The sequence below is a fragment of the Salvelinus fontinalis genome, chromosome 38 (genome assembly GCF_029448725.1).
Source record: "Salvelinus fontinalis isolate EN_2023a chromosome 38, ASM2944872v1, whole genome shotgun sequence".
Taxonomy (NCBI): Eukaryota; Metazoa; Chordata; class Actinopteri; order Salmoniformes; family Salmonidae; genus Salvelinus; species Salvelinus fontinalis.
This window is the reverse complement of record NC_074702.1, coordinates 11,989,777-12,010,170: the sequence shown is the minus strand read 5'-3', so window position 1 is coordinate 12,010,170 and position 20,394 is coordinate 11,989,777. Positions and strand designations below refer to the sequence as shown.

The following is a 20,394-nucleotide window of genomic DNA, read 5'->3' as shown; positions in this document are numbered from 1 at the left end:
GCTCTTTGAAAGGAGGGAGTAGTGTAACGACCCTGTGTTTATAAGCGCGGAAATCGACTCTGCCGCTCGAGCATGCTTTTGCGGCACAGTCGATAGCGCGCCGGACCTCGGGCTAGAAGGTCGAGGGTTCGAGACCTGCTCCCTGCCTGTTTCTTTACAATATGTACTTGTTTTCCCCATGTACTTTCTGTATTGATTTGTTGTTACGAAAAAAAGAAAAGAGACAAAAAAGATAACGATGCGGTATGGATGATGTGACGCAATCGTGGGGCCTCTGGAGGCACGCAGAGGCCAAATTGAGCTCTTTACCGCATCGTGGTAAGACTCTCAAATGATGTAATAACATGGAGGGCTCGGTATAGCTCCGCATTGACATGATTGGTTGACGGTAGGTGAGGGCGGGAGGTCCTGTATAAACACAAACTCACTTCCTTGCCAACACCTCTGCGAGGCATGAATGCCCTAATTTATACAGAGGCCATATTACAGTAAATGTTGCACGGCCAACTCAAACAGCAGATTTACCATGCAGCGCCTATAAGGCTAAGCAGTGAATGAATGCATCTCAGGAAAAACTACAAGTCCCATTCTGCAACCTGGTTGGTGTATGACGCCATGATCTCTGCAGCTCGTTTGTGCTGGCTTTTTGCGAAGCGAGAAACGACGCGGAGATGTCTGGGCTAAAGAAACCAACATAGGTAACGTTATAGATTTACACGTAGTGGTTTGATCATATAGGCAGTCATACGGTGATACAAAGGCCGCTTGTGTGTAGTGCTGAGCGTTGCAAATGTTTTAAATCCACGCAATATAGGCCATTTGTATGCCTTTCATCAATGCCTTTTCTGAGCTGTCCAGTAGCCTAGCAGCGAGACATCCGAACAATTAAAGATGATGGATGGACACCAGTTAGTGAGCAAAAACGTTCATCATCATTATTTGGCTTGTTTAGTCGGCCCGTCATTTGCGCAGCAGTAAAGTACCCTGGTTGTAGGCTTGTTGGTGTTGGTTTTCCGTTCTAGCGCAGTGTAAAATACCACCCTTGTAGCCTATTACCCACCCCTCTTTGAGAGCATCTTTGTCATACAAATATAGTGTCTTCATTTGCCTGCCAGCTGTCGATAAAGGCAGCAGCATGTAATGATTCCCATGGAATCAGACCCAATAGGCTTAGCTTGGGGTGGCTCTTTAAGGGCGTATACTCTCTTAGAATAAAGAGTCGGTTGCTTTACATGCACACAATGTTTTGGTGTCTTGTATTTTTTATTTAATTAAAAAAATATATATAAATACATTTGAACGTCTCTTTTGGCCAGTGTTTTAGTGTGCAGTGTGTGCTTCACTGTTTTCCACTCCATTGTGTTTTACCTTAATGCAGATTTACGTTGTGTGTGTGTTGTTGAACTTGTCAGTCTTCTGCAGGGAATTCGTTTTACAGACATGGTTGAACCTCCAGCCGTGGCAGGAACCAAGTCGGTCATGGAGCGCTTGACACAGCCAGTGGAGACAGTTGAACAAACAGTAGAAGTTGAGGAACAACCAATACTTACAGGTGAACAATACATGGAAACTGATGAACAATACATGGAAACAGTGGCAACTGAAGAACAACCAATGAGTGAACTGCTACCTGTCACAGAAGAGGCTTTGGAGTGTGTCTCAGACCCCACTGCTTCTACGGAGATAATTCTTGAACTATCCGCTGTTCCTCTAGAGTCTGCTGCTCCTGAAGAGTCGGAACTGGGCCAACCTGAGGGTGCACAGAAGGAGACCCATGTGAATGATGTGGCCGCTGGTGACAGAAAAAATATTCCCCCCAAGAAGAACAGAATGGAGCCACTCAAGATGGACATGTCTAGGCCACCAAAAATGGTGACGCCTCTCACATGTGAGTATTGAACTTCATCTCTGGTAGTCTGTCGTGATTGGTTACCATGTAATACATTTTTGTATTTATCTTTCAAGGCTTTAGTATTGCAGACATCTCATAATGTCCCCTGTAATGTTTTTAGGCTATTTATTTGTAGTTATTTCATAAGCAGTTGTAAGCTATTACTACAGTTCATTCATTTTTTTTGCTCTCATAGTAACCTCTTTTGTGTGTTAATATAGATTTGAAGCTGGGATACAAGTGTTCTGTCCTCTAATCCCTTCTCCCTCCCCCAGCTTCCCAGATCTCTCTGCAGTGCCTGCAGTGTCACATCATCTTCAGCGACCACAAGAGCAAAGAGCGACACCTCAAGCAGAGTCACCCGGCAGAGTACGAGCAATGCATGCTGGGTGATGCCCTGTTTGCCTGCTACGTCTGTGACCGCCAATTCACTAACTCCAGTGACCTCATGCTTCATCAGCGTGCACACACGGAAAAGACGCCCTTCAAGTGCCCCATCTGTGGTGAAGCCTTCAGCCGTTCCTCTGAGCTCACCCTCCATAAGAAGCTTCACTTCGGCCTGTACGGATACACCTGCTCAGACTGTGGAAAACCCTGCAAGACACTCACCTTACTGAAGTATCACCGCCGCACGCACACAGGGGAGAGGCCCTATGCGTGTAAGGAGTGTGGCAAGAGGTTTAGCATGTCCAAGGCCCTCCAGAAACACGCACTAGCGCATTCGCCGGAAGGAATGAAAGGAGAAGTTGGAGGGATCACACCACCGACCAAGGCACAGCTAAAGAAGAATAGTGGTGAGTACTGAAAAACATGTTTATTGTCATGTTATACAACTACTGTGCTATACTGGGATGTGCAGTGAAATGCTAGTGATATACACTATACAGTGATAAAGCTAGTGATATACACTATACAGTGATTAAGCTAGTGATTCTATGCAGAACCAAACCTTTTACACCAAGATGTAAACTTTCATCTTTATTCTTTGTATTTAGGCACTGCAGTGGTAAAATTTTCCTGCTCTGTGTGCAAGGCAACCTTCAAGACTGCCAAGACACGGCTGCATCACATGAAACACAAGCACAACCTGTGTGTTATAGCATCCAGCAGCAGCAGCAGCATCACACTAGCTGGCCAACAGGTGAAGCCAGGTCAGCCTATCATAACCCAGGTTCCTATGGGCCAGCCAACCTTTCTCCACATGGAACCCCTTGGGCCCTTCCAGCAGGTAGACAACATAGGCACTGAACAAATCCGGAAACTAATAGAGTCTTTGGGGAACGTGCGCAAAGTGAACCAGGTGGTGATACTGGGACAGGTGCCGCCACACGGTCAACCTTTGGAGCTACAGCGGCTACAGGGAAAGCGAGAGCATTTGCAATTCCGTTTTACTCAACCACAGTTTATAGAGCTGAAAAAGATTGGGGGTGGAGAGACTAAGTCAATGGGACTGGAACAGGCAAAGCCACAATGTGAATCGCTGGAACCAATTATTACATTGGAACCTGTAATATCAGATGGACAAATGGAGACCCCATTACTTTCACACACACAGGAAGTTACATACGCTGAGCATGATGGATTAACACAAACACATGAAGGAGAGATGATTCCTCAGCAGTTACTTGGACAGACAGTTGAAGAAGAGAACACTATGATTCAGACTGTATCAGTGGAACAGGTGTTCTGTCACAGTGAAACAGTTGAGCTCGGGAAAACAACTGAACAAAGTCAAACGGTTGTGTTCGAAGTCACTCCCTCACTGATACCAACTCTGGAATTGGAACAGACTCAAACCGATCAACAAGGACTTATGTCTGCTTCCTCGCTACCAACATTTCTATTTGAACAGACTTCTGGACAGAATCAAAGGGTTCAGGAGGGAAATATCTCTGTCCCGTCGCTCATACCAACATTTGAGTTAAAGCTGACTCCAATTAAAACTGATCAGCAGGAAGAACTCTCCACTTCCTCATTGGTACCAACAGTTAAGTTTGCACAAACTCCTCCTGGACAAACAACCCAGGTAGGAGAAACAGCCACACAGATGGAAGCATTACAGTTGGATCAGATCTATTCCAGTATTGGACAGACACAACAGACAGGAATAGGACAGCGAAGATCAGTTGAGAAACCTCTTCTAGAAAACACAGAGAATGAGCAGCAGCACATTTTGGAAAAGCCTTATGAAGGAAAGAAACAGACGGCACAAGAGCAGTTGCAGACACTGATAGACACGTCTGCTTCTAACGACGCACTAAACAGCAGAGAGATGCCTCGCACTCAGACGTCAGAAATATTCCCTCCGCCGTCAGAGACAAAGAAGGCGCCACAGAGTTCACAACTGCCTGTGCATTTGATGTCAGTACAAGAATTTGTAAAAGTGAGGAAGAGAAAGCAGCCAAATAACTCTATAATGCAAGGAAATATGCAACCGCAGACGGTTGAGTTGAAAGGGGAGCCTGCCAAACGACCAAGAGCAACGAAAGCTCATCTTGTTGTGAAGTTTGGTCCTAAAGAGAAAGAAAAGCTTAACAAGCAGAAGAAGCTTCCACAACCATCTAAGCTGCTTCAGAAAGGAGACCCCATTCAGGATATGAACCAAATGTCTCTCACAACTCTACCTGAAAAGAAATTCTTCTTAAAGGTTGGTAAAGAAAAAAAGGTCAAGAAGAAAAAGTATATTTCCAAGTCAAAAATCAAATCCCCAACTATATTGTGTGACCCACATGTGCAGCAAGTCTTGCACGTAGACGAGCAGGTTCAGCAAGTGAAGCCGAGGAAGAAGAAAGTAAAAAAGCAAAACTATGTAATTAGTGAGACTTTTGAGCAGATTAGAGCTGAACCGATTAGTGAGCAAGAGGTGATCACTCCACCCAAGCCAAAAAAGAAAAAGCAGGAGAAGATACAGCAGGAGGACCAGTCTAAGAAAACAAAAGGGCAAAAGCTGTCAAAAACAGGGAGAAAGAAAAAGAAACCTAATGTGGAAACAAGCCCAATATCAGAAGATATGCCCGACCCTGAAATAAAGCAACAGTCCCTACTCCTACTGAAGGGTCACAAACAGCCCCAATTGAAAGTTTACAAATTAGATGCCTCAAAAGCCCCCCAAGGTCAAACAGATCTCCACCAAGACACCCATCCCATCCATAAGAAGAAAGGGCCAAAAAGCAAACAACTAAAAATGCTAGCTGCTGGAGGGGGAAGAAAAGTAGGGAGACCCAAAAAGAACCACACAGCACTCTCTGTGTTGGCTCCTTTAAAGACTATGTCTCATTCTTCTGACACATCTCCAACCAAGCCAAAGACCAGCAGGAAACGTAAGGCCCAAAAAGTGGAGACAGAGGGGATCATCAGTGGTTCTCATTCCCGGCGAGCCCTTGAATGTAAGGACTGTGGAGAGAGATTCTCTGACGTCTCGTCCCTCCAGGAGCACAAGGCAGCCCTGCATGCAGTGGAGAGCCCTGGTCTCACCTACACTAACGGCAACATCTTTGAGGGCGTTTCTAGGTCAGATCTAGGCCAGCCTCCACTAAATGTGACTGAAGAGGTCATTGAAAATTCATTGCATCAAAACACGTTTGGAATGCAGGTAGCATCTGACTGGGATATGGAGGTGGAGATGAGAGAGATAGGGTTGGGAGAAAGAGGGGAGCGAGTCTTTCCCAGCCCTAAACCCTTCCCCCTCTCTGCCTCTGGCTGCTGCGCTTGTTGAAGGTGGACAGAAGGGAAGGGAGAAGAACATGGATAAAACTGCAGAGGGGATGGAATCATTTTCTCATATGGCCCCAAATTCAAATCAATCTTGCACCCCTCCACAAGTTCAATTCCCTTATCTGGCCAAATCTGACAAGGTCCAACCCCTTCTGTTCGAGAGTCTTTCGCCTCCTCACCTCACTCCCATAGCCCCCCTTCACAGTTGTCACCAAACGGAGGACACTAAGTCAGAGAGTCAGGGCAATATGAATGAAACTGCTGATGCTCTCATACCTACTGTTTCTGGATTTGAGCACCTAGGGCCTATTGAGGATGAAATTAAAAAGGAGTTACTACTTGAGGTGGATTTGGTCACTGTTGGGGATGGGGACCAAAATGAGGGGGAACACCAGAGCTCACCTCATGAAGACAGTTCACCAAATGAGGGATCCAGCCTTCATGAAAACAACCGCACTCATGCACTACCTGCAAAAGCTCAGATTGGAAATGTGAATAGAACTGTAACAACACAAAATGTACAGACCGAATCCTGCCCCTCTGACCCGCTGGAGATCAAGCAAGAAGAGGAGGAGATTATGGTGCAGAGGAGAGAAGTGGAAAAGAGGGGAGTGGGAAGAAAGAATTACACCAGAGGCAGGAGAAGAGGAGTTGGACGTGGGAGGAGGGGTTCAGCCACAAGGAAGGGTCTAGGAGGAGAGGGCATGAGAGAAATGGAACCAGAGAAAGAAATTGATGAATGTCAAGTAGTCTACCAGCTGTATTCACTCAATAATGATACTGAAATCAAGGATGAAGCAGACGTCACTACTCTCCATCCTGGTCAGTCATCTCCCATCAGTTTACAGACCGAGATCAGATCTATCTCTGAGCAAAACATGCTAACAGCTCCATGTCTATCTGGATCCTTCATCTCACCGCTTGAGGAGGACCCTGAGGACCAGGTAGTGTTTGAGCTAGAGTCAGTCACCACCAGTGTAGTGGAGGTGTTGAAGACCGAAGATGGGATGGTGATGAAGGGAGTAGCAGGGGACCAGGACGACAGAGACACTGGCCAATCCCCAGGCATCATACTGGAGAGGTTCCTCACCTCAAGGCAGAGAGAGGCAGCAGTGGGGGAGAATGGAGTGGTGCTCATGGCAGACTTGAGAGGTCAGGAGGTCAAGGTGGAGGAGAACAACTCTGATTTGGTTCCTGTGCCACACAACTCTCTTGCCAGACACACAGTGGAGCAGAGGGGGGTCAGGATGTATCTGGTGAAGCAGGAAAACAACCTGGTTTTGAATGATCCCCAGGTTAGTCAAGGTCAATCCCAATTGAATGTGGAGCACAGCAGTACCAGGCAGTGCATATTCTACCCAGTGAAGGAGGAGAGGGAGCTTCTGGAGGAGCCATCTCAAAGTGAGCAGGGGGTACCAGCGCTGGTGGAGCCTGGAGAGGCCAGACTCAACCATCCAGTGGAGACTCTATCCACTACCAACCCTGCAGTAGAGGAGTATGAGGTGAACAGGAGCACAGCAAAGTTTGGATCTGAGATTAATGAGTATGGAGAAGGTAATATCTCAACATGAGTCATGTGTTGGAGCAATGTATATTTTCATAAACAATACTGAAGATGGATGTATCTAAGTGCTGTTTCTTTTTTCCAGGTGAGCTGGACTTTGAGCAGCAAGACACTGAGGAGCTTGTTGATTTCCTACTTCAGAATTCTGACGAAGTGGAGTCAGAGGTTGTTGAATGTTCTGACCCGCAGCCTGACCCTGAGGCTGTAGTTATGGCATGTTACCATGACAGCCAAAGCCATGCCTCGCTGCATTCAAATTATATACCATACAAGTAAGTATTGTAATTTGCCTTTTACTCATCATGAATACACTGTACAATTTAATTTTAATGTTTCTACTTTGTCATGTACTGTATGTATCCTTAAGGACATGTCATGTTGTCAGTTTTGATGTAAATTGTTGTCATCTCTCAGCTTGCCAACCACAGAAAGCCAGGCTCGTTCAGGATCTATCGGAGGGTCCCAGACAGGGACTGGCTACAGGCAACCAATTGATTACTTCTCCAAGTATTTTGGTTGGGACGCTTGGGCTGAGATTGCCGGGTGCACAAATAAAGTGTCCCATCTATCGAACCCAGTGACAGCAAAAGAGGTGGCCCAGTTTGTCGGAATCCACATTGCCATGGGAACATTGAAGGTATGTAAATGAAAGTATTGGCGTATAACCTGAATCTTATTCCTATGGCGTCTAGTTTTATTGCATCGTTATCCTTACTACATTGAATGGGACATGTAAAGAACAAAGTAGTTAGGCCTAGTGGGTCAAACTCATGCTAATCTCTGCACTTTTGAATGTCTACAGTCATTCTTATGCGCATACTTTCTAATGCTGCATAAACTAACATTGTCTTCAATATCGTTCTCCCTTTCTCCTCTCCTAGTTCCCCAGTCTCAAGCTGTACTGGCAGGACTTCACCAGGGTGCCTCTGGTTGCTGACACCATGTCTGCCTCCCGCTTTTCCCAACTCTCCTGCAAACTGCAACTGGCATCTCCAGTGCCAGCAGGGGATCCCATGGACACCCAGGAAGCTGGACACAGTGGTAATCCAGACAGGCCTAAGGAGGGAGACCCTACACGCAACCCACTCAGAGCTTTACACACCCCAGCTAACCCTACAGTTGGCACAACTAGAGGTGAACTGGATGGCAGCGGCCACACACTTACACGCGGCCACAGTCAAATACAAGCTCTTAGCTCCAAGTCTGTGTCTGCCGAATCCACAACCCAGACATCCACAGTCCCTCACAGCATTTGGCAGAGGTGTGGGGACATACCATCCAGCCAGGACTGTTTTAGTTTTAAAACTGACCCCCTTTGGAGGGTTAGACCGTTAATGGACCACGTTCGGGCCGGATACCTGATGCTGAGAAGAGAGGGTGACCATGGAGTCGATCAATACCCTCTCCCTTTGACGTGTAGAGCGGTCAACAACAAGCGGCCCTCCTTGCACAGCACTGTCTTAGTTAGATCTGACGGTATGATCATAGATTTCAACCTTAGTCTGGATCTCTCCAACAAAGAGGCCACAGTTGAGAAAATGGTGCCTAGAGATGGGATGGTGTATCTCTGCAAGCAGGAGCTCTCTACCCCTGCCATGTTGGAGCACCTCCTTGGGTCTGGGGTCCACGGTGCAGGCAAGGTGGGAGGAGCCAAAGGACAGATGGGTGATGAGTTTGTTAGCTCTGACGGGCGGCTGATGCTACACAGGTACCATTTAGGCTTCATCCTCTCTACTGTAGGGAAGGCCCAGCAGAACATGGCATCTCTCATCGACAGCTTCGAGAAGGCCCAAAAGGCAGCCAGCCTCAATAGAGACTTACTGAATCTCTACCATTCCCCACTCTCAGCCTCAGCACTATGTAGCTGGCCACAGGCTGTTCTGTGGTACCTTACAGATCTGGCTCTGATAAACTCATGGATGCAGTACAGGCAGGATCATGTTCCTCTGCCTGAGCCTCTGAACCTCATGGCATTCAGGCTAGAGGTCTCCAAGGCCTTGATCCTCTCCAGTGGCTCAGACACCCAGGATGCAGCCCCTCCGCACCCCCCTCCTCAGAAATTACACTCCCCGGGCACAGCCCCAGATCCTGGCCTGTTACAGGATAGTCCTCTCCCTGACGTGGCCACGCGGTACGATGGTTTGGGCCACTGGCCGGAGCAGCTTGGGGAGGGAGAGGCTGGCAGGTGCCGCTTCGGAGGCTGTGAGCGAATGTCTCGAGTACGATGCCTCAAGTGTTGCGTGTTTCTCTGCATCTCTCGTAATCACAACTGCTTCTTGAATTTCCACAGTCAAGGGAGTTTTTGAAGCTGATAAGATTTCTGTTTTTCTTTTTTAAGTGGTGCATGTTTTATTCAATGCTATGTTTAGCTTTTTTTAAATGTTTTTTTAAATTTTAGTTTAGAAGCTCTGATTTCATACATTTCCCCCTACACCATAGTTCTTTGAGTACTTCTCTCTTTTCAGTGTCAGCTTCAGTCCTGTGCAGCAAATTAGGAACTTGGTCCCTTTTTAGCCTACTGTGTAAATGTAATATTGATGTATGCAATGGCTTTTGTTGTATGAATTTACATACAAAAGAAAATGTGAATAGAGAATTAATGATAACCATAAAGTCAATGTCTCTGAAACCAAGTGAAAATACATTTGAAGATGTTTTTGAAATTCTAATTTTAAAAGTGCTGCTTTTTTTTTTTTTAACCTTGTTTTGTTGTTTACATGCCAATAAGCTTTTGCATGTGTTTTGGCGTTCTTTGTATGTTATTTAATACTGTTGGAGCAAATACATGTACGTTTTCTAACAGTTTGGGTTGTGAATTGTATTGGTCTGCCTGCTGCTACCTGCTAGTCTCAAAGTACATTATTCACCGGAGTTATTCATCTAGTCTTTAGCTACAAACAGAAATTAATTCGATTGACCAAATCAACCGCACCAAAGCATAGACAAACACGTGTCTATGCATTTGCTCTGGCTTTTAGGTTAAAAGAGCAGAGACGCATTCAATATGGATTTTTTTTTGTTGAAGACCCAAAATATTGCCATTGTCACGTGACAAGGGTCAATTCAATTTCCACATCAACTTCACTGTACTGGAAGCGGTTTGAGGTAGGTGGCTAACGGCTTGTTCGCTTGTGTAAAATTCATGTTTAGCTGTAACGTTAGTTCGCTAATTAGCTAATGCCTACATATTTACCATATCGTTATGGTGGGGCAGTTGGTTTCCGTGAACTAAGCGTGGCCGTAATATGCTAAATTGTTATTTCTCCGTTTGAATTGTTAGCCTGCCAGCTAATGTAGCTAGCAGGTTATTTTATTCGAACTTGGTGTTAGCTCAGCAAACCATTGAGGTAGAAGGGTAAGGTAAATACACCACTGACTGTTAAACCGTCTAGCAAGAACCTAAAACGAACCCCTAACCAATTTTTTAAAATAAATTCTTAACGGAAATATCGGTTTGGGTATCAGGCATGTCGGTGAAGCCTTTAGCTAACGTTTGTCTAACAGGAGTTTCGCCAAGTCATATTTAGACAACTTAAGTTAACTTAGTATAAATGTAACATGTCTATCGTCATTGGCATACTGTATACATCTAGCCAAAATATAACAACCTTTGCTTCACTTCGTGAAAATTACAAGTTGTTTCTGGGGAATCTCGCAATCCTTCGAATGACTGACTTGCGGTAGCTAGCTACCGTTAGCTGATATGGGCATCATCACCGCTAGCTAACTTTAGGGCCTTGTTGGTTTGGGAGCATATTTCAGCTAACGTTAGCGTCTTTATTTGCTAGCTGTGCATGTTTTAACGTTATCTTATGTTTACGTTATTGCAAGCAAATTTTAAAGCTAACAAATTAATTCATTGCGGGCACTTAGCTAGCTGTAGTTCATTAACGTTAGCTAACAGCTGGCTATGTAGTTAACTAGTCAAAAACTTAGTTCGCAACTAACATCGAGTTAGCTAGCCAGCTAACGTTAGCTGGCCAGCCATAAAGTCAGTGAATCCTTTTACTTTTCAGTCCAAATAAAGGGGATTTAATTGATACGCCTGTGCACAAGACTTAGTTATTGAAAATGTATGTAAATGTCTGTCATAACTTGTGTTATCTTGCTTGCAATGTGAGGATAACTATTATTAGCTATATTAAAGCCCATTTGGCTACATTACATATTCATTTACATCACTGCTTGGCTAACTCTACCATCCTTATGTTTAAACTTTTCAGGACATCCAGTCTCCCACGATGGACTCAGATATACTGAATATAGAGGAAATAGTGATGGGGAAGGGGCCACCAGATCCCCCTGCAGAACTGACCACTGAGAAACCAGCAGAACACTACAAACCCATTGCCTCCTTCAAAGCACCACCTCCACCCACCATTCAACCATGTGAGTTGGGTGGGGCAGTTTTATTTTTATATTTTTTTTATTGCAGAATAGTCAGTATACTTGCAAAAAGTATGCAAACAGACAATGATAACATATGTTATGGGGTACAAGAAATTACAGATTATACAAAGACCTTAAAACATGCACACATTGGGTGTCAGTTACTCTACTGTTTGAAGTTTTTGTAATGACTCACAGATAGGGCTGTTGATAGGGCTGTTAAGGTGACCGGCTGTCATGACTGCAGTCAAATTCCATGTGACCGTTTAGTCACGGTAATTAGGCTTCTCCAAGCTCTGATGGTCATTAGTAGCCAACCAAACCTGCTAACTGCATGGTACTCAGCACTCTATTGTCCCTCTTATCACTCTGACATCCATGCAAATGTTATTGAAAATCTAATCAAACTCTTCATGAGAGCTCATGTTGCTTTACATTTCTATAGGCTATGCAATTCTGTGGGAAAACAGAGTGATGGTCTCTAAGAGGATCCCATCAGCTTTCTATATGCTAGGCCTACTATATTTATTTCTCAACTTTTCTAATATTTAGCACATTGCTTTGCAACAGGAATATGGCCTGTCTGGCAGGCATGAAAATGAACCACGGGAAAAGCATCCTCTGTTTGCTACTTAAGTGCCTAGATGACATGTATTTCCCCCCGTCCCCCGTCTCAAGAGACGGGTGCATGATAATGGTCCATTCTAAATCAAAACAAATTTCACACATATTTAGTATATGTAAAGACAAGATTAAATCAAGAATAGTGTGACTGGTGACAATATTAGCATATCACTTGTGAATAATATAATCACTTGTGAATGATATCCAGGTTAAGACAAGAAAGTGCATGCTTTTTTTGCAACTTTTTCAAATCAGTCACAAACCTCATGTAGCCTACCCCATAGTCCTCAATGTTTTGATAAGGTGTGTATCACAACTAAAGTGGCCAAATAACTGCTTAAAATGAAGCACATTAATCCGCTTTACAACGGGTATAGAACATAACTGGCATAAATACGCAGCACGTAATATCCTTTCTATTTTATTCAGCTATGTTCAATTGTATTCTTGATACTATAAAATAATGCCATGGAATTCTAAGCAAATTTTGTCTGCTAAATGAACTAGTGTAGCCTAGCATATAGCATAGCCAGATCAGGGCCTAACATAAGCACAACTCTTATGCTATTCTGTTCTTCAGAACTAGACTAGATTTTCTTCATATCATGTTTCTTTAGACCTGTCTAAGATAAATTGTGGTTTTATGATATTACATGGATTTGCTGGACTTTTTCATTTTCCTGCGGTTCTTTGGAACATCTACATCAGTGGCTTGTAGGCTTAGAAGACAGGAGATGCTAAATGTGTTTGTTAATTACTGAGATCTTCAGTTATTTGCTTGACAATCACCGTCTGACAAAATGTAATGACAGCCACAGACAAATACAGATTTTCTTTGGTTTGAATGAAATCAATCTGGTAGGTAGGGAAGGCAATGCATTTTCAGTTGTCATATCGCTGACCCTCTCTTCTCACAGATCAGCATGAGAACCTGCAGTGTTTCCAGTGCTTCATCACCTTCTGTAACTCCAAAGCCAAGGAGAGGCACATGAAGAAGAGCCATCGTGAGGAGTACAAGCAGCAGCTCCAGCAGGTATGCTACTACACAACCTGCCTAACAATCAAAACACTTTCTAGAAGGTATTACCTACGGAAGCCCTGTTTTACCTTAAACAAATACTTATTTCCAGACTAGACCCTTGGGAATTCCCCCCACACCCATTTAGCAAACGCGTTCATAAATTGTCTGTATTTTCTTCCCAGGGAGATACTCTGTTCACCTGCTATGTGTGTGACCGTACCTTTCCGTCCTCGGAGGAGCTGACCCAGCACCAGGGCTCACACAACAAGGAGGACAAGCCCTTCAAGTGTCCCCACTGCCAGGAGAGCTTCCGCACCTTCTCTGAGGTGAGTGCAGAACAGTGACACAGGTTCTGAACCAATATATGTTTAGTGTAACACTGCTTGAATAGCTTGAAATGAACTAGCAAAGTGTCAGACTCAAGGTCTCGTCATAATAAATAAATAAAGGTGTTTTATTGTCAGATACACCAGATAGGTGCAGTGAAATGTGTTGTTTTACAGGGTCAGCCATAGTACGGAGCCCCTGGAGAAAATAAGGGTTAAGTGCCTTGCTCAAGGACATATTGACAGTTTTCACCTTGTCTGCTTGGGTATTTGATTCGGCAACCTTTTACTTACTGGCCCAACACTCTAACCGCTAGGCTACCTGCCACCCAGGCTACATTGTAGCTTGCCCAGGGCAATATATTTTTTTCAAGCAAGCAGATTATAGATTTAAATTGTTCAAATGGACAAGTTAAAAAAATCACTGTCAAACAGTTAGAGTACTCTGATCAGACTTGGATAAAAGTGTCCTCCGGGTGTGATGTGGTTGTCACTGTCCTCCCAATCTATGCAGAGTGAATCGGAGTATAATTATTGTAGTCCTGTGTTGACGGATATGAGGGGTCTTTCAATCATGCAGTTGCGAGATGCGTTTTTTAGCTCAAAGTGCACATTTGTTGATTGTTAGTGAGTTATTTGCCCAGTTATAGCTAAATTTTGGTCAACAATGAAAATCCTGGAAAATTCATGGTGCGTACATCGCCTGTGTGTGTGTCAGTGGGCTGTTACCGTAGAGAGAGACATTTGCGCAGCAGGTAAAATAGTGACATACAACAGACTAACTAATTGCCAATTCAAAACATTGTGTAGTTTGGTTGGTTCTCACTAGCTAACTATTTAGCTATTAGCATGTATTAATGTTTGATGTCCTAAAATAACTTTTCACTGCCATTCTTGTATAACTGCAAATGGCCAACAGTTCAGTTGATACGGGTGCGCAGTGGATGAAACCAATGCTGCCTACTCCGGTTGTAATACTGTCTCTCAAGCTCAAAATTGGAATGGATTCTCCTTTATTCAATACTGGCCATGAAATACTGACAGTGTAAAAAAAAAAATGTTTTTAGAATAGCCTAATTGACGAGTAACTCCTATGCTGTCAACATCTCCCCAGAACACTGAATATTTTAACCTTAAATAGTTAAACATCTTATTTAGCTACTTCTCCCACCTCTCCCGCGATTTGATCCCTGGTACATTGAGTGAGGGAATTATTTTATGAAGATAACAAAAACTATTTGGTTGTAATTGTAATGTTGCAGGGTGGCCAACTATCCTCCTGGAGAGCTACCTGACAGTGCAGGCTTTTGCTCCAGCCCTGTTCGAACACACCACATTGTAAAACATCAGCTGATCAACAGGACCTTGACTGGTGTGTTTGACCAGGGTTGGATCAAAAGCCTGCACACCCAGTAGCTCTCCAGATGGAGGGTTGGCGGACCATATTTTATACAGTAGCCTTTTATATCAGTGCAGTATTTTACTTTGTTGGGGTTATGTGCCTTGCTCAAGGCCACTAGGAGAAGATGTAGTACATGGGATCAGAGACCAGCAGCTTTCTATTGTCAATACCAGTGATGATAATACATTTTATTTTGTGAAGTGGTTCCTTGCAACACAGTTTTCAGTCAACTTTTTGGCCCATGGTGTTAATGTCAATCACTGGACTCTTCCCTCAGCCGTGACTCACGTGTCTGTTCACTCTGCCCCCTTCAGCTGACGACCCACAGGAGACAGGTCTGTCCAGAGAGGCAATTTGTGTGTAAGGACTGCAGTGAGACCTTCCGCAGCCCTGCCTTCCTTCGTACCCACCGCCTGGCCCAGCACCCCCGTCCAGAGGCAGAGGTGGAAGAGCCAGATGACCCTACCAAGACCCACCGCTGTGGGAAGTGCAACCGGGGCTTCGAGACAGAGTCTGAGCTAATAATGCACCAGGAGAACCACGCCGGTGACCAGCACTGCAACGGCAGCACCTCACCCGCTAAGAAGCGCGGACGGCCCTTTAAAGCAGAGGACTCAACGGTCGGAGGGAAGAAGAGAAAGAAGAAGGAAGAGGGCACAGAGGAGGCGGAGACTGGAAACAATGCAGAGGAGGCTGCAGCAGCTCTGGCTGAGACCAAGGGGAAAGCAGCAGGAGGCGGTGGCAGGCGGGGCCGTCCTAAAGCAGCAGCAGGCGAGGAGGCCGGAGAAGACGACAGTGAAGCCCCAGCAGAGGAGAAGAAACCCAAAGCGGCTCCCGCTCCGCCCAAGCAGCACCCCTGCCCCGAGTGTGAGCTCACGTTCCCTGCCCTGGCCCAGCTCCGCACCCACAAGAAGGAAAAGCACATCCCACGTAAGGCCCACCCCTGCGGGGAGTGTGAGGAGAGCTTTGCCCGTCCCGAGCAGCTAGAAGCCCACAAGAACCGGGCACACATCAAGGGGCGTTATGCCTGCCCTACCTGTGGCAAGAGCTTTGGCCGAGAGAGCAACCTGAAGGGCCACCAGCAGAGCAGCCACCCAGAGGAGGAGGAGAAGCAAGAGGCAGCGGGCCGCAGCAAAAGATAATTCAGAATAGGGAAGGGGGGATTTTCTGTAAAGTGATTGGGGAGGGGGGGGGGCGAAGAATCGGGGATATTTTTTTTTTTTGAATTTGGTCAAGGGTTTTTGTTGGTTTGAGGTTGGGTGTGAAATTTTGATCCTAAGTTTGAAGTGTTTTTAGAATGTGAGGAATTTCCTGCAGGATTTTTAACAGGTGAGCTAAGGCGTCCCACTGATTTTTCAGCGTTTGTCATTTTTGGATTGTGTTAGGATGGTCAAGGCACATATCACACGTGGAGTGACTGACTTACTAATCAAAAGATGTAAGCTGTTGTTAAATCCATCTGTTATACACCTGTGTCTTATCTGAACTAAACAACAATAATTAGTTTTGGGCATCATGTTTGTTCCCTTCGAATAATATCTTTAAATGATTATCATGATAATGGAGTTACTGTTTTTACATTATTTTTAGAGTAAAATGCTTTTCATGCTGTCTGACTAATGGCGCTTTTCTTGTTTTATGATTTTTATATTGCTAAGTATGTGTTCTGTAGTAGCAGATGAAATGCAGCTACCGTGCATTTTATAAAACCTGTTGGGGATTTTTACTTTTTGAAAGAGCTTCTTGTGATAAGTGAACATGGATTGGAATGTTTGGGAGTTACATAATGTCTCTTAGAAATTGCATCTATATATACGGTTTCTGGTGCATTGTAATGCAAAACTGTTTCTATTATGATTAACTTCTTAATTATACTGCTATTAAATGCGCAGGGTATAAAAAAATATCAATGTATTTATCCTCTTAAGTTAGTTTGGTTTAGGCCCAATGGTTCTTCTTTGGTGTCATGCATGGATTTTAACATGCCATTCTAAACCATGGTTGTAATGAAGACATAGTCAGACTCAAATTAAGATAATCCAGCCACCAGCTACACCTTGTCACCTGTATTTTTGATTTGTTATACTTGATTTAAATGTCATAGATACCTCTAATGAACTTTCCATAAATGATTTGCTTAGTTTGGCATGATGACGAAATGACCTGAGGCCTGAATGGACGTGTTCTTATTTTCATTATTCTCCCCATGTAACATGCCTGGACACTGCCAATATGTAATAAAGGTGCCCCAAGGGCTGCTACAGAATTACACATTTGTCTGTTTGCCTTTCAATGTGTCTTTCCTTGCCCCGAATTTGTATTAATTGTGCCTTGTGATGTCACCTGCTATTGCCCAGCAGCTGTAACTACAGACAGATTATCAATTAAATTCAGAATTAAAACATTCTAAAAGGTAGTAAGTAGGCCCCCAAAAAATCACTGACCATAGGTAAACCAATGGGAGGCCAATCTTTCTGTGGACAACCACAAAGGTAATCCCTCCCCTGATGAACATAATTTAGTTTATTTTACCCTCTGCTGTTTAAAAGAAGTTTTGCGTTTTTAAAATAAAATGACTTACCTTTGAGTTTTGGCCTATGCTTTTTTTGTATTAAAACAAATCTAAGCTTAAAGTATCTTGTGAGCTAGCTTGCTGATTTGTAAAACAGTTTCCTACACACATAGTTACTGTCTTTATTATATTGGAACCACTGCTTATTATATAGCTATTAAAAATGTAAACTTATAATTTACTGAACTTATCTACTTGCTCTCACTTGATTAATTTGGTCCCCCGCTTCATGTGCTCTCAATCACCCAGCATCAATACCATATTCAACCTGAGGGTGGATACATTTAGAGATGCCACCAAAAAACAGAGAGACCTGGGTTTGATCTTTTCCTATGCTTCCTGGCTGATGTTTTGGTCACTTTTGAATGCTGGCGGTGCTTTCACTCTAGTGGTAGCATGAGACGGAGTCTACAACCCACACAAGTGGCTCAGGTAGTGCAGCTCATCCAGGATGGTACATCAATGCGAGCTGTGGCAAGAAGGTTTGCTGTGTCTGTCAGCGTAGTGTCCAGAGCATGGAGGCGCTACCAGGAGACAGGCCAGTACATCAGGAGACGTGGAGGAGGCCGTAGGAGGGCAACAACCCAGCAACAGGACCGCTACCTCTGCCTTTGTGCAAGGAGGAGCAGGAGGAGCACTGCCAGAGCCCTGCAAAATGACCTCCAGCAGGCCACAAATGTGCATGTGTCTGCTCAAACGGTCAGAAACAGACTCCATGAGGCTGGTATGAGGGCCCAACGTCCACAGGTGGGGGTTGTGCTTACAGCCCAACACCGTGCAGGACGTTTGGCATTTGCCAGAGAACACCAAGATTGGCAAATTCGCCACTGGCGCCCTGTGCTCTTCACAGATGAAAGCAGGTTCACACTGAGCACGTGACAGACGTGACAGAGTCTGGAGACGCCGTGGAGAACGTTCTGCTGCCTGCAACATCCTCCAGCATGACCGGTATGGAGGTGGGTCAGTCATGGTGTGGGGTGGCATTTATTTGGGGGGCCGCACAGCCCTCCATGTGCTCGCCAGTGGTAGCCTGACTGCCATTAGGTACCGAGATGAGATCCTCAGACCCCTTGTGAGACTATATGCTGGTGCGGTTGGCCCTGGGTTCCTCCTAATGCAAGACAATGCTAGACCTCATGTGGCCGGAGTGTGTCAGCAGTTCCTGCAAGAGGAAGGCATTGATGCTATGGTGCTATGCTAATGATGCCAGACCTGAATCCAATTGAGCACATCTGGGACATCATGTCTCGCTCCATCCACCAACGCCACGTTGCACCACAGACTGTCCAGGAGTTGGCGGATGCTTTAGTCCAGGTCTGGGAGGAGATCCCTCAGGAGACCATCCGCCACCTCATCAGGAGCATGCCCAGGTGTTGTAGGGAGGTCATACAGGCACGTGGAGGCCACACACACTACCGAGCCTCATTTTGACTTGTTTTAAGGACATTACATCAAAGTTGGATCAGCCTGTAGTGTGGTTTTCCACTTTAATTTTGAGTGTGACTCCAAATCCAGACCTCCATGGGTTGATAAATTTGATTTCCATTGATCATTTTTGTGTGATTTTGTTGTCAGCACATTCAACTATGTAAAGAAAAAAGTATTTAATAAGAATATTTCATTCAGATCTAGGATGTGTTATTTTAGTGTTCCCTTTATTTTTTTGAGAAGTGTATATACAGTTGGGCAAAAAAGTTTTTAGTCAGCCACCAATTGTGGAAGTTCTCCCACTTAAAAAGATGAGAGGCCTGTAATTTTCATCATAGGTACACTTCAACTATGACAGACAAAATGAGAAAAAAAAATCCAGAAAATCACATTGTAGGATTTTTAATGAATTTATTTGCAAATTATGGTGGAAAATAAGTATTTGGTCAATAACAAAAGTTTATCTCAATACTTTGTTATATACTCTTTGTTGGCAATGACAGAGGTCAAACGTTTTCTGTAAGTCTTCACAAGGTTTTCACACACTGTTGCTGGTATTTTGGCCCATTCCTCCATGCAGATCTCCTCTAGAGCAGTGATGTTTTGGGGCCGTTGCTGGGCAACACGGACTTTCAACTCCCTCCAAAGATTTTCTATGGGGTTGAGATCTGGAGACTGGCTAGGCCACTCCAGGACCTTGAAATGCTTCTTATGAAGCCACTCCTTCGTTGCCCGGGCGGTGTGTTTGGTATCATTGTCATGCTGAAAGACCCAGCCACGTTTCATCTTCAATGCCCTTGCTGATGGAAGGAGGTTTTCACTCAATCTCACGATACATGGCCCCATTCATTCTTTCCTTTACACGGATCAGTCGTCCTGGTCCCTTTGCAGAAAAACAGCCTCAAAGCATGATGTTTCCACCCCCATGCTTCACAGTAGGTATGGTGTTCTTTGGATGGAACTCAGCATTCTTTGTCCTCCAAACACGACAAGTTGAGTTTTTACCAAAAAGTTATATTTTGTTTTCATCTGACCATATGACATTCTCCCAATCTTCTTCTGGATCATCCAAATGCTCTCTAGCAAACTTCAGATGAGCCTAGACATGTACTGGCTTAAGCAGGGGGACACGTCTGTCACTGCAGGATTTGAGTCCCTGGCGGCGTAGTGTGTTACTGATGGTAGGCTTTGTTACTTTGGTTCCAGCTCTCTGCAGGTCATTCACTAGGTCCCCCCGTGTGGTTCTGGGATTTTTGCTCACCGTTCTTGTGATCATTTTGACCCCACGGGGTGAGATCTTGCGTGGAGCCCCAGATCGAGGGAGATTATCAGTGGTCTTGTATGTCTTCCATTTCCTGATAATTGCTCCCACAGTTGATTTCTTCAAACCAAGCTGCTTACCTATTGCAGATTCAGTCTTCCCAGCCTGGTGCAGGTCTACAATTTTGTTTCTGGTGTCCTTT

The 20,394-nt window shown here is 44.6% G+C and overlaps 3 protein-coding genes across 7 annotated transcripts; all 3 read left to right on the top strand.

Moving 5' to 3' along the window:
• The first annotated feature begins 459 nt into the window (after positions 1–459).
• LOC129838052 (uncharacterized) lies at positions 460–5,606 on the top strand. 3 transcript variants are annotated; one of them, XM_055904723.1, is made up of 5 exons: positions 460–698; positions 1,413–1,552; positions 1,715–1,888; positions 2,167–2,685; positions 2,887–5,606. In XM_055904723.1, the coding sequence occupies exons 2-5, from the start codon at positions 1,441–1,443 to the stop codon at positions 5,604–5,606; spliced, it is 3,525 nt and encodes a 1,174-aa protein (XP_055760698.1). In that variant the 5' UTR covers positions 460–698; positions 1,413–1,440. The 3 variants fall into 3 exon arrangements, with proteins under 3 accessions (XP_055760698.1, XP_055760697.1, XP_055760696.1); XM_055904722.1 differs by having other exon boundaries at positions 1,423–1,888; XM_055904721.1 differs by having other exon boundaries at positions 1,413–1,888.
• A 28-nt stretch (positions 5,607–5,634) lies between these two features.
• LOC129838053 (uncharacterized) lies at positions 5,635–9,971 on the top strand. Its single transcript, XM_055904725.1, has 4 exons — positions 5,635–7,159; positions 7,255–7,441; positions 7,584–7,806; positions 8,051–9,971. Exons 1-4 carry the CDS (start codon positions 5,635–5,637, stop codon positions 9,473–9,475), a joined length of 3,360 nt encoding a protein of 1,119 aa, XP_055760700.1. The 3' UTR covers positions 9,476–9,971.
• A 141-nt stretch (positions 9,972–10,112) lies between these two features.
• Positions 10,113–17,200, top strand: LOC129838054 (zinc finger protein 574-like). Of its 3 annotated transcripts, none has more exons than XM_055904728.1 (5): positions 10,113–10,274; positions 11,393–11,558; positions 13,100–13,215; positions 13,386–13,529; positions 15,246–17,200. In XM_055904728.1, exons 2-5 carry the CDS (start codon positions 11,411–11,413, stop codon positions 16,071–16,073), a joined length of 1,236 nt encoding a protein of 411 aa, XP_055760703.1. In that variant the 5' UTR covers positions 10,113–10,274; positions 11,393–11,410; the 3' UTR covers positions 16,074–17,200. The 3 variants fall into 3 exon arrangements, with proteins under 3 accessions (XP_055760703.1, XP_055760701.1, XP_055760702.1); XM_055904726.1 differs by lacking the exon at positions 10,113–10,274 and adding an exon at positions 10,283–10,529; XM_055904727.1 differs by lacking the exon at positions 10,113–10,274 and adding an exon at positions 10,550–11,242.
• The last annotated feature ends 3,194 nt before the right edge of the window (positions 17,201–20,394 follow it).

Bases quoted from the DNA above. Each gene is read 5' to 3' on its own strand.
- LOC129838053 (XM_055904725.1), top strand. From the start codon at position 5,635: ATGGATAAAACTGCAGAGGGGATGGAATCATTTTCTCATATGGCCCCA. The intron at 7,442-7,583 runs GTAAGTATTGTA...GTCATCTCTCAG, and splicing joins TCAAATTATATACCATACAA to CTTGCCAACCACAGAAAGCC. The intron at 7,807-8,050 runs GTATGTAAATGA...CTCCTCTCCTAG, and splicing joins TTGCCATGGGAACATTGAAG to TTCCCCAGTCTCAAGCTGTA.
- LOC129838052 (XM_055904722.1), top strand. From the start codon at position 1,441: ATGGTTGAACCTCCAGCCGTGGCAGGAACCAAGTCGGTCATGGAGCGC. The intron at 1,889-2,166 runs GTGAGTATTGAA...TCCCTCCCCCAG, and splicing joins AATGGTGACGCCTCTCACAT to CTTCCCAGATCTCTCTGCAG. The intron at 2,686-2,886 runs GTGAGTACTGAA...CTTTGTATTTAG, and splicing joins ACAGCTAAAGAAGAATAGTG to GCACTGCAGTGGTAAAATTT.
- LOC129838054 (XM_055904728.1), top strand. From the start codon at position 11,411: ATGGACTCAGATATACTGAATATAGAGGAAATAGTGATGGGGAAGGGG. The intron at 13,216-13,385 runs GTATGCTACTAC...TTTTCTTCCCAG, and splicing joins ACAAGCAGCAGCTCCAGCAG to GGAGATACTCTGTTCACCTG. The intron at 13,530-15,245 runs GTGAGTGCAGAA...TGCCCCCTTCAG, and splicing joins GCTTCCGCACCTTCTCTGAG to CTGACGACCCACAGGAGACA.